This window comes from Triturus cristatus, chromosome 3_2 (assembly GCF_964204655.1).
Source record: "Triturus cristatus chromosome 3_2, aTriCri1.1, whole genome shotgun sequence".
In the NCBI taxonomy this organism is placed as follows: domain Eukaryota; kingdom Metazoa; phylum Chordata; class Amphibia; order Caudata; family Salamandridae; genus Triturus; species Triturus cristatus.
In genome coordinates, this window is record NC_140584.1 from 230,353,121 (window position 1) to 230,365,289 (window position 12,169).

A 12,169-nucleotide genomic window follows, 5' to 3' on the forward strand; every position below is an offset into this window, starting at 1 on the left:
AAACCACTGAGCCTCTCATCCAGGATGGGGTTAAAAATATTGGATTATAATGGCTTTTAACCCAGCCGTTCAAAAGCTCAACAAGTCTGGGGCTTTCTCATGGAGCTCTCTCAGTTTTTCAGGAAACATTTTATGAACATACTTAGAAAAAAGGAATATTGGCTCCACATTACTTTGCCGTACAAAATAGTGCCCTTCAATTGTGTGTAGAACCCCCATACAGAGAAACAGTTGGAGCCAATTCACAAAACCAATGCAATAGTATGTTCAACGAGTTCCTGCTTGGGTGTGCATTTACACTTTTTGGAATTCACACTATTGTCACAGGGAAGATCTGGAAAAACTGAGCCAGTCACAACATTTCAAGTATTCTCCCAGGTAGATAATGGGAGTTTCTTTGGCCTGGGCATTACCCCATGTGTGTCTAGTATAATTAAATGTTGGGCAAAGGCAATCCCTCTTTTCCAATATACATGCTTATTCTTTTTTTCTATGGTAACACAGGTTCCTTGTAGGGAGATACAGTTCCCTCAAAACACACCCTGCTTTACCCCAGAAAGTTTTGAGCTTTCCCTTTGCCTTCTCAGCCAGAAAAGGGATCCACTTCATCTCTTGACTGGTGTAAATCACAGCTGATTTCCACAGAGATAAAAGGCTCAGAGAAGAGTTTGTGAATGATCCTAAACTTATGTATTGTGAATAATCCTAAACTCATGTATTTGTGGGAAAGTGCACACTCACAAGACATACCAGTCTTGGTATCATTCCCTTCACATCTGATGCAAGGAAATGACTTTGGTGAAGTTGCATGCGGTTATGGCTTACAAATACTCAGGAGTAAATAGATTTCTATAGACTAGGTATCGTTTTGCAAATACTTAGCAGTCTTAAATGTGTCCATAACCTATGTCTACAACCAAAAAATCCTATGAGAATTGAGCCCTGACTGTAAGGAAAGGGCAAAACTTTCAGCTGCATTGTATAATCAAGCATATTGCCCACACCAGCCTTTCATGATTATTCTAGGAAAATGTGCATTCATTGTAATGTGAATGGTACAAAAGAATGGTTTGCTAATATCAGCAGTGTATATGTCTTCAATGGGGCCTTCATTCTGCAATCACTTAAATGTTTTTAACATTTTAGACCTACTTATCTCACCACATTCACCTCGGTGGGAATAGACTGAATATGGGCATGTCTACCTCAAGAGTGGGTCATGGAGATCTCAGGTACGTGCTGCTCAACTGGTGAGTGCCTAGCTGAGGCTCGGTTCAGTGAGAAAATTAAATTAAAACTGAAATATTTCAAATGTTTTATCAATTTAAAAATTGGACCAATTGTGTCTGTTTTATAGACCATAAGAAAATAAATTCAGCATTTTTAAATATATCCGCAGACAGAAGTACTCCCAAAATATACCTTTTCTGAGCAGTATGTTGACAAAAATATCCATAAATGGATAGAGGAAGTTAACAAACGATTCAATGATACACATACACACTATACCTTTTTAAAAAATGTACAGTTAAATTAAAAATACAATTAACTTCCATTATTGATGGAACCATATATTGATGTGATGTACCTGTTAAAATATCGAACAAATGTACAGCTTTCAAAAAGGTAATATGAGCTTTTGACTTTGCTTTCAACGTTCACCTAAGTGAAATTTGTGTCCTGTTCACGTCATTCTGCATACGAAAAGGCTGCAAAATTGTAAATTCTGAATACCACGTTAATATATAGTTTTAATGTGTTAGTGTTAATGTGAAATGAAATATATAGTTTTAAAGTGAAATGTTGTGTCCTCTTCACGTCATTCTGCATATGAAAAGGCTGCGAAATTGTAAATTCTGAATACCACGTTAATATAGAGTTTTAATGTGATGTGGTTGTTTGTTATACACTCAAGTCATTTATGTGTGGCAAGTGATTTACTTTTTCTAATGGAGCAGTTACTTGCCAAAGCTTTTAACATTAATAAGTAATCAACACCTATCGATAGCGAGCGGAGGTTAGATAAACCAGCTGCACTTACCCATGATTGTTAAAGCGGTGGCTTTTGTTAATTCTTCTTTCATTGACTCAATTACTTCTAAATTACCACCATCTAGATTACATCTATTTATGGTTCCATTTCCTGAACTGATCCAATACAGCTTGCTCTCCGCATAGTCTATTGATAGACCTGCAAATAAATTAATTCCACAACTGAAAAATTACAGCGATCACATAAAGAGACATAATTATACTGAGGCATGTAAAAAGTGAACATAAATACGTTTGTTAACTTTGTTTAACAATGGACATTTACGTTCAAGAAAACATTGGAGGAGAATCATTTAAAAAGGGCTGGGGTAAAAGTGCAATAGGGTGCCAAGCTCTTCCAATACCACATAAAAAAATTCTTTTTTTTATCTTGCCTAGAGTGAGAAATTGTCCAATAAGTAGCTGCTTACTGTAATGTTTATCGCCAGTACACTGCTGAAAAGGTACAATTTGTAAATGCTATGAAATCTGCCCATCATCCTTATGCAAACTGAACTACTAAATTATGTGGCCAGATTGCGCTGCAAGGGTGACTAACATTTGTCGCGAGAAAGTCCCACATATCTTGTCCTTCACGCAAGGGAGCGCTCTGTGAAAAACTGCAATGATGGATTGCGGGAAGGACAGAAAACAGCACAGGGGCATGTTTAGTGAGAGTCATCCGTTGATGATGTCATCAGCTCAGTGCGTCACACAGACCTTTGCGCTGTGGTGAGAAGGACACTCTGCACAGCTCAGCTTGGTTTTGGAACACAGGGACACTTCCCAGGACAAATTCCTAGGTGTATTGACCAGCAAAGAAGTCAGACATGTCAAAGCTGTACTTTTAAGGTGAAGCATGCATTACGCAAAGGTATACCAAAAGATATACCGTTAACCCCTTATTTGTGTCTGTTTTCCCTTGTTGCTAGGATCTGGGGCAAGGTCAGATCATGATAGTCATGTAAATCTGTCCTTGCACCAAATATAACATTTTTGCACTCTCCTGTAACAGACATGCCGCCATGTCCCTGCATATGTTACCTGGGGTATGCATAAAGGAGTTTGAGTGCAGTGCAAGGATCAACTTTAAGGCATGATTTTGCACATGAAAGGTGATTGATCACCATCGGTGCTAGGAGTAGGGTTGCATGGGGTGCTGCTGTACCCCCAACATAACCTTGCTGGAGTTCATAATGGTGAATGAGCAATGAAGATGCTTTTAAATGTTGTTTTAATTGTGTCACATTTGCTGGGTGTTCAAAGATAGAGTTCACATCAGGCTATATCTAATACACATTTCTTGCTATTTTAACATGAAGACTACTTTTTAGTTTTTTCTTTTTCTGACTGCAAAGAATTTGTAAAGTGTACTTTGTGACAATCTTGCTAAGGTAGTGGGAGTGGGAAAAATAAAGGTTGTGGTATGTCAATGTTTTTGTGACACTCAAAAGTATTTAAATACCAACACACTAACAGTACAACTATTTCAAAGTATTTCATCAGTTAGGATTTTAATGGGATCAAAACAAATCAAGACGTTTTGCTTGAGGTGCGCAAATGATAAATATGTGGTGAAACCCGATTTCCACACATTTTCATTTCTGTGGTATATGGTTTTATATGTAAAACTGCATGTCTGTACAAATTTAATTTAGAGGTCATTGTAATGGAAAAGTGCTGTTTGTAAATGATGGTGCATTACAACACCATACTTTAGTAATTATTCTTATTATTATTGAGATTTTATTAAGCGTGTAGCCACCTCTGAGGGATTCCCAGTGTTAGGTACCAGGAAGGGCCGTCTAGAAACATACAATTAAATATGGATATATTTTCAGAAGCTGGTTAGAGAAGTACAACTTCTCAGAGACTCCAGAAAGGTGTTCCAAAGTTTAGGCCAAGGGAAGAAAAGGAACGACCCCAATCCAAGAACGTTTAATCCTGGGGGCTGTGTTAAATATTGAGGACTGAGTAACATATTTCAGATAGTTTGCTCGAAAAATGCATTAGAATATGACCCCATTCTCTTTCTGCTACTGAAAGGTCGTGACTCATGTGCTACAATTTTTATTTGTGAAAAACTTGATTTTTCCCAATCCTTATGATGTCAGTGATGTAACACTGAATGCTCCATCCCCGCTCTGAAAATGGCGCCATCATCATTGACAGTCACTGATGTTCGAGGTGCTTTGCTATGCTTTACAATACTTTGCTTCACTTAGCGTCAAATGTACATCAGCTCAAACCTTTGTAAACCTTTTGTCAAAGAAAAACACATTAGTTGGCACATTCTTTTGAATTAATGTATAGTATAAATTACCCCCTGCTGTACAAAATTAGGATATTGGAAGTCACCAAGGTGTTCCATTACCATATACAGGAACAAGGCAGAAGGCCCACTGCAACATCCATTAAATGCCCTTTTCAACCAGTTTTATGAGTGAAAGGGAAACATATTCACAAGGTCATTAAAGCTCATGCAGAATGACTTTACATGGCCTTGTAAATATGGTGAAGCCCATTGCACTGCCGGTGTGCGAATAAAAGTGACGCACCGGCGGTGCAATTGCTTGAGAACAAGCCCCTCTTTTTCCTGATTAGGTGCACCCTTTGGAATTTACTTATAGAGGGACAAAGCAATGACACAAAACACCTTGAATGCCGTTTTTATATGTGTCCAAGAACCCTTCATGTGAGTGTTTCATATAATCACTGTGAATAGACTAATATATGTTCAGAAGTACCCTCATACTCTTTCAGTGTTCCGTGGCACCACAATGACACACACACTTTCCCCGTGCAACTTCCTGGTGTTTAGCACACTTTTGCACTGTGTCAGGTGACCAGGCTGACTTTCTTGCAGACTACAACATTTTGCTGCCTATCTCAGGCCACCTGAGTGACATTCAAAAGCAGATGTTTGACATGAGACACAGTTTAGGGATGGAACTGGTACACTAGTGTGGATTACAAAGTGCCCCCTGGACAGGCTATTGAAGTCATGGGATTGACTCTGCAACTTGCCAGTGATAATACTGGGGACCACAATGTGCGGCCACTTATGCAGCCACTATTTTACCCAGCACACAATATGCACCAATGCTTGGATGCATCATTTGGAATTGTGTGACTGACAATTTCCCCTTGATCTAAAATGGCCCATGGTGAGAAAGCATTATTTTTATGCAACAGTGATGAACAAGGAATAGTTGAAAAGAGGCTAAAACGCTGTCTTTCTCAAAACGTGTATAATGTCAACCGTTGTGAAAATAGTGACAGGTCATCCCGTTATCAACAGACACCCTAGCTTCAACTGAAAGTAATGCTGGCAAATATATCAAAAAGGATCTCAGTGTTGACAACTGCTCCAAGTCATCAAGTCTTACTGACGTAAAATGTCATATTACGGGAGGTGCCGTGTGGTGTGGGGAATTTGTCATGTGTGACGTTTTATTTTTCCACTCATGGGCCATACCAATAAATAGGAGGCGCTGATTGAGATACTACGTTGTTTACTCGTTTTCCAAAAGCCTCTTCGTGTTTGCCTCCATTAACTCTCCTCATAAGAATTTGAGATAATCCCAGAAATAAAAAGCGATTGCAGTGTCTTTCATAAAGCATCACAGACAACATCTCTAAGCTTCATCGGTTTTTACTGCATTTCTTCCTGCTTTCGGTAACGATGCATATTGGAATGTTCCCACACTGCTGGTTAGCAAGTTTCTAGCTTACTTGATTTATTACCGGTGACCAGTATTAAAGACCACCGGTCAACTGACGTGCTTAAATATAGTCAAAATTAAAAGACTTCAGTCAAATTGCATCCAGACAGCTTTTGTTTTTCATGAATGTGTCTGGCACTTTCCCATGCATTCTTATTTGCCTGCTACGCATAGTTTGATATGGGAAACGGAAAAGCTGCCCGAACATGGTAGGAAGACAGAGTGAGAAACATAGCTCATCTATTCTGGCACACTATTAACACATTTGCTAATTAAACACATGGGCAATACATATATTTCCACACAGTCCAGGGTGTGTTAACTATGTTTTCCTCGTATTTTATCTTTAGACAACACTCTCTTTTGGGTTCGCAGCCTTCTGTGATTGAACTTGTTTTCACATTGTTCCCGTTCCTTGTAGGAGAGGTTTCATTTTCGAATAGTCCTCTTTGTTGAACCTTGTGTAAAACTATTGGTCATAGCATAAATATTTTCTTAACTGCATACACTGATATGCTCAATTTCTCAATTAAAGTTTAAATGAAACATACATGAGTTTGTTCAGCCCTGAGAAAGCATGACATTTGCTTGATTGCATAAGGCCACAACTTTTTGTTTTTCAGAGGAAGTGTGTTTTGACACGAATTAAGGATTCTTTTTTTGGACACATGCAGTTAATGTTAGCAAACCACAGCACAGTTAGCTAGAGAATGGAACTTCATTTGAATGTTGGTTAAGGGACCACAGCTCCTGGCATACTTTTAACTTCTAAGATTGTAGTGACAAGTGCTGCCATTACCCCCACAAAATGACTCCAAACCATGGGGCCTATTTGTGGTTGTCATGCAGTGCAGCAAAGCGTCACCTTGAAGCATTGCACTAAGTGACAAGGAAAGGGTAGGAATGTGCCGTATTTACGGCAAAAAGGAACATTCCTGCCTTTCCCCCTGTGCTAGCATCCTTTTGGCAACCAAGCACCAATGAAGGCACCTTTGTACCGTAGTTCCCATGTCCCTGTGTTGCATGCAGGATTGTTTTTGTGCAGGAAGGTAAACCTTGAGAGGCATTTTCCTCTTTCTATGTGTGGCTGCAGCACACGTAGAAAGAGGAAATAGCCTCCATTGATTGTTTTTGTGCAGGAAGGTGTCCCTTACTACTCAAAAACAATCATCCCTACAACGCAGACTTCCTTGCACCATGGTGCAAGAGTGCCTGCATTGGCAGCCAATTGAACGCCAGCACAGAGAAAGAGGATAGGAATGCGCTGTATCTGAGGGATACAGGGCATTCCTGCCCTCTCCTTTTGACGAAGGGAAGTTCAACAGAAAGGCGTGCGACGCTGCCCTATGGAAAAATAATGAAAATGAGGCCCTGGCTGTTTAGGGAGTGGGAGAGAAGGAGCGAGAGCATAGAGAGAATGTGTGAGAGAAAAAGAGAGAGAGATACAAAGAAAGTGTCTGTATGCGCATGTGTGTGTTTGTAGTAGAAAGACATTTAAGAGTCAAGTTTAAATCCTATCACCATGTGTCCATAATTATTCAAAAAAGATGTAAATAGGTGTGTTGTAAATTCAATAGTTGCAAGAACTTGTTGCAGTTTCATGTAGCCAGAAAATAATGCACAAAACGTATTGCAAAATTTGCACCTTATAATATGCTCTATGGAATTCCAATTGAAGCTCAGGTTAGATGTCCTTCACATCTAACATGGGCTTCAGTTGGAATTCTATAGAGCATATTATCAAGCCCATTATCGCCGCTTTAGCGGCAGTTTTCTGCCGCTAAAGCGGCGATAATTTTATCGACTGTCTTGATAATATGCCCCATAATTGTTCTAACAGACTGATCGCTGAAACACAAAATAGTATAGTAAAGGCCAGATTTACCACTTATTCATGCAGCGCAGTGCAGCAGCCACAAATGCTGTGCTGTGTTAAGTGAATAGGAGAGAGTAGGGGAGTGCCATATTTACAGAAGTATGGCACTCTGCTTCCCTTTCCCTATTGCCGCGCTGAAATTAGCTGCCACGCGCCACGATGACACAAATATGCAAAGGTGTCTCCCTGAATCTAGCAATCGGTTTTGTCCTGGAATGTAATCTTCCAGTACAAATACCATGCATTGACTGAATTTGGGGAGAGGATGTTGTCTGATGGCTAGATTGCCAACTTTGGAGCGTGGAAACCAAGGTTCGAGCCTCGGGGTCGCCTCCACATCCTGTGAGTCTGGGCAAATCACTTAATCTCCCCGTGCCTATAAAAAAACATGAATGTGTCCTTGTGTAAAGTAACCGGTGCTCATTGAAAGCGCTCCAATACCTTTGGTTTGAGTTCGCACTATATAAATCTGCACACAAAAAAAAAAGAAAGATTTTCCCTCTTTGAATGTGTGCTGTAAAGTGCAGCACACAGACAAAGTTGGAAAAGGAGGGGAAAATTAAGGCATTTCTCCTTTGTTGCACCTACTTCAAAAGGACACAGTATTATGATGCTAAACCCTGTCTACTTTATTTAATAAATAGAGTTTAGCATCAGAAACCTTGGAGAAATGCATGGGAATACCCATTCTCCACCCGTGGTACGCCCCTTTGGCGCTAAGAAATGCAAAGCACCGTTGCATTACTTTCACTGTATTTCAAGCGCTAAAAAAGTTTTGTGCTGTAACGTAAATCGGAAAGAAAATTGGTGCCGATTTGCATCACTTTTGTGATGCAAACATGGCGCAAAATCTTAGTAAATCTCCCCGGGAATCTCTTCTGAGCAAGACTAAAACATACATTTACTTGCCTTCATTTCTGCACTCCAAAAGTGTTTTTAGGATTTATACATTGGAAGGATTTTTTTTTGTACAGAACTTTGCCATTATTATTCATTGCAAGCATTCTGTATAATATATTCAACACTGTGTTAATTAGCAAATTAGAATCAACTTGCTTTATAAACAGCTCTCAGAATTTACGACAACCGAAATGAGGTAATACATCTTAATTCAGAATGTTTCATTTAACAACGAGTTACTCAAAAGATTGCATGCACCACAAAAAATAGGTATTTATCCAAATGAACAATCGGAAGGCTGCACTTCTCACTAGCTCCTTGTGCATAACGCACTGACGAGATTATCGCGCCCTTCATTTAAATGTATAGTGTAATCCGAATTGTTTTCAGAAAAATGAAAATCCCACGAGAAGAAACAAGTACAAGTTTCCCTTAGCCACAGATCTAGGTAGGTCATATTTTTCACAGCATTATTGGTGCCTATGAATTATATCCCATTTTTTGTTCTCAATCTTACATTTGGTATTTTGTTTCCTATTTCAATATATAAGCGAATAATGCATGAAAGCCGCTATCGTTCCCATAGCTGTGATGGGCTCAGTGAGAAATAACCATAATATTCTTCTTATCAAAAAGTGTGTAACTAGGTTGTGCATGTTAAACACACATCTAGAGAGAAGTGAGTCACTTCCTTTTCTAATGAGCCCGAATCTTCGGCTTGCTTCTGCATCTGAGCTCTCAAATCTATGTCAGGAGTCGAGGTGTTATGGCATCCCACACACAGTGGTACTGATTAAAAAGTATAACATTTTGAAAAGTTACTCTTCGTCTTCCTCGTTACCAGATGATCAAATAATTCAATTGCAAAATGGGAATGTTGTTTTGTGGCATGGATTACATTGTTTCGGATCGCAGTGTAGAGTAAATATTCAAAGGATTACCATATATCATTCTACCAAAGGGCAGGATTTGTTTGCTTTTATGTTGCCAAATTGCCCAAAAGCATTTTCATTTTTCACCACAATCTGATGTGAATGTAGTAGCCTGAATTACCCTCGGGACTACATTTGTACAAACCCAAAACAATACAAATAATCAAAACTAAAAAATCTCGAGTCCTCCTAAATAACCATAAAATGGTTGTCACGTGACACTCCAAATGTGCGTTGTTTGGATAGCTATGTGGGAGTAATGCATCAGGGAAGAACATTTTAAAATATCTCTGCCTTGTTAATATAAAGATTATTAGGCAATCATGAATATTGGTGCATTCAGATTAAAGCAAACACATATTTCTCCCAGTTGGGAGTGAAGCTATCAATGGGGCAACAGGTGCAGTGGCACAGGGTCACCAGACACTGTGGGACCCAATGAACCCCTATTATGGCTGTCTTTTACTACCTAATTTGGCGTTAAGGTTGGCCAGGTTCCATGGTTACACTGGAGCCCATGGCACCCTGGCTAGTACATTTATGACAACACAGATAGAACTAGACAAAAGGGAAAAAAAAACTGAGGGGCACATTCACCAATATGGCGGTGAATGGCAGAAAGGCAATGTATTGATCCAATATGGTGCATTCCTGTCCTTTCCCTCTGCGCTGGTGCTGTTTGGGCAGCCTAGCAACAACACAGGCCCACTTGCACAATGATGCATGGGGTGCCTGTATTTCAGGCAGAATTGTTTGCTGCAAAAAGGGGCACCTTCCTGCACAAAAACCTTCTTACACAAAAATAATCCATAGACATGATTTCCTCTTTCTGTGTGTGCTGCGGAATGCAACATACATAGAAAGAAGAAAAACAAGGAGAAATAAACACATTTCCCCTTGTTATGCCTCACCTGTGGAGGTGTAAGATTTTGACGCATTCCCAGGTTTAGAAGTCCTTGTAAATCTGGGAATGTGTTAGATCCTCACAGCAGAGGCCAGCAGAGGCGATGTGCCGTTTCTGGTCACACACCAGGGGCAAAGCGCCAATACTGATTCAAGAAACTGCACCAATTGAAGGAGGATGCATCGGTTTGGCTGAAGCAAGCACCTTAGGTCCACTTCTAGGGGTCCAGGACTGGGATGCCACCACTTGGCAGGACAGACTCACAGATAGCATAGTCCAGGGGTAGGTGCAGGATAGTTGGAAGTCTTTTATGTCCCTGAGATTTCAGATCAGGGGGCCAGACACCTAGCTCTTGGGTTTTGGGGGTCAAGTGATGCAGGTCCAGCCTTTTCACCCAGACCAGGAGGGCAGGAATCAGCAGGTTGGCACAGCAAGGACATCGCTTTTCCAGAGCAGCAGTCCAGTATATAGGCAGTCCTTCAGGAGCACAGTAGTCCTTCCTGGCAAAGTATCCACAGGTCAACAAGTGCACTGAAGTTGTATGGCCTGAGTTCCAGATCTTACACCCAGTGTTGCCTTTGAAATGGGGGAGTCTTCAAAGAAGGGTCTTTGAAATGCACAAAGGTGCCCTGGCTCCAGACTCGCTAATGGGGGGTAGGCAGCCCTTGTGTGTGTACAGGACACAGCCTATTCAGGTGTAAGTGTGAGACTGTGCCTAGCTCCTTCCTCCCACGATGGTCCATCAAGTCATACCTAAGCACCTATTATGTGGCTGTCTAGAGGGAATACACAAAGCCCAGCTGTCACTCTCCCCAGACGTATATCAGAGACACGCTTGCAGGCACACAGGGCTAAGAGATGGAAAATGCCAACTTTCTAAAAATGGAATGTTCAAAATTGTAATGATGAATTCGACTTTGACATTAAAGAGGATTTATCATTACAAGTCCATAGGTAGGAAACATGACAGATCTGCTCCCTCTAAATTAGTAATTTTAGCTTATTAAATTTAGTAAGGAATCCCCAATATTATCCCTTGACCGGGGTATGCCTTACAGCAGTGAAAAACTAATTTGGGAGTTTTTCACTACCAGGACATGTAAACATTAAAGGTACATGTACTACCTTTTACTTACACAGCACCCTGCCCTATGACATACCTTGCCATTATTATAAATGGGAGGACCCAAAATAGTCAAAGGACCTGGGTATCAATTGGTATAAGAAACAATTGGTCCTAAAACATTATAGTTCAAAAAGATACAATCAATGTTCATGTTTCTTCTTCAAAAGGAATGAATCATGAAATAAATAAGGAAAAAACAGGCCAAATACATTCAAATTCGTTCAACAGTATATAGGACAGTACCCACAGATATGGTCATGGTTTTACAACATCTCAAATTGTGGGGGTTACTACCAGGGGAGAAGAGAAAGGTGAAGAGTTGGTGCTCGTGTGAAAGGAGGACAGAGTCAAGATGAATAAAAACCACAGTATTCACAATGTACAATATCAACTAAGGCCAAAGTCCTTAGGTTTCTCAGGCCTGTCCCAACTGTCATTCAGAAGACTTTAGACATTTATTCAGATATTTATATCACAGTGGCACATCATCTGTGATCTTGGTTGGGGTATGGGGGTACATAGAGTACAGGCCACAAAAGGGGGGAAATTTCGTCAACGTTTCGACCCAGACGCTAATAAGGGTAAATGATCGCCTCAGCTACGGGTCTTCCTCAGGACAGGGACAACAGAACCTAAGTATCCAAACTGTAGCGCCCCCAACGATAGGGTGGGCAA

At 40.3% G+C, this 12,169-nt stretch overlaps 1 protein-coding gene across 1 annotated transcript in view; it reads right to left on the reverse strand.

Annotated features, from left to right (window-relative positions):
* Nucleotides 1-12,169, reverse strand: part of LRP1B (LDL receptor related protein 1B) — a 3,634,433-nt gene that overhangs the window by 1,372,060 nt on the left and 2,250,204 nt on the right. The window contains exon 32 of the mRNA XM_085647014.1: nt 2,042-2,191. Coding sequence (XP_085503140.1) covers nt 2,042-2,191 — 150 coding nt within the window. The remainder of the gene's footprint in view (nt 1-2,041; nt 2,192-12,169) is intronic.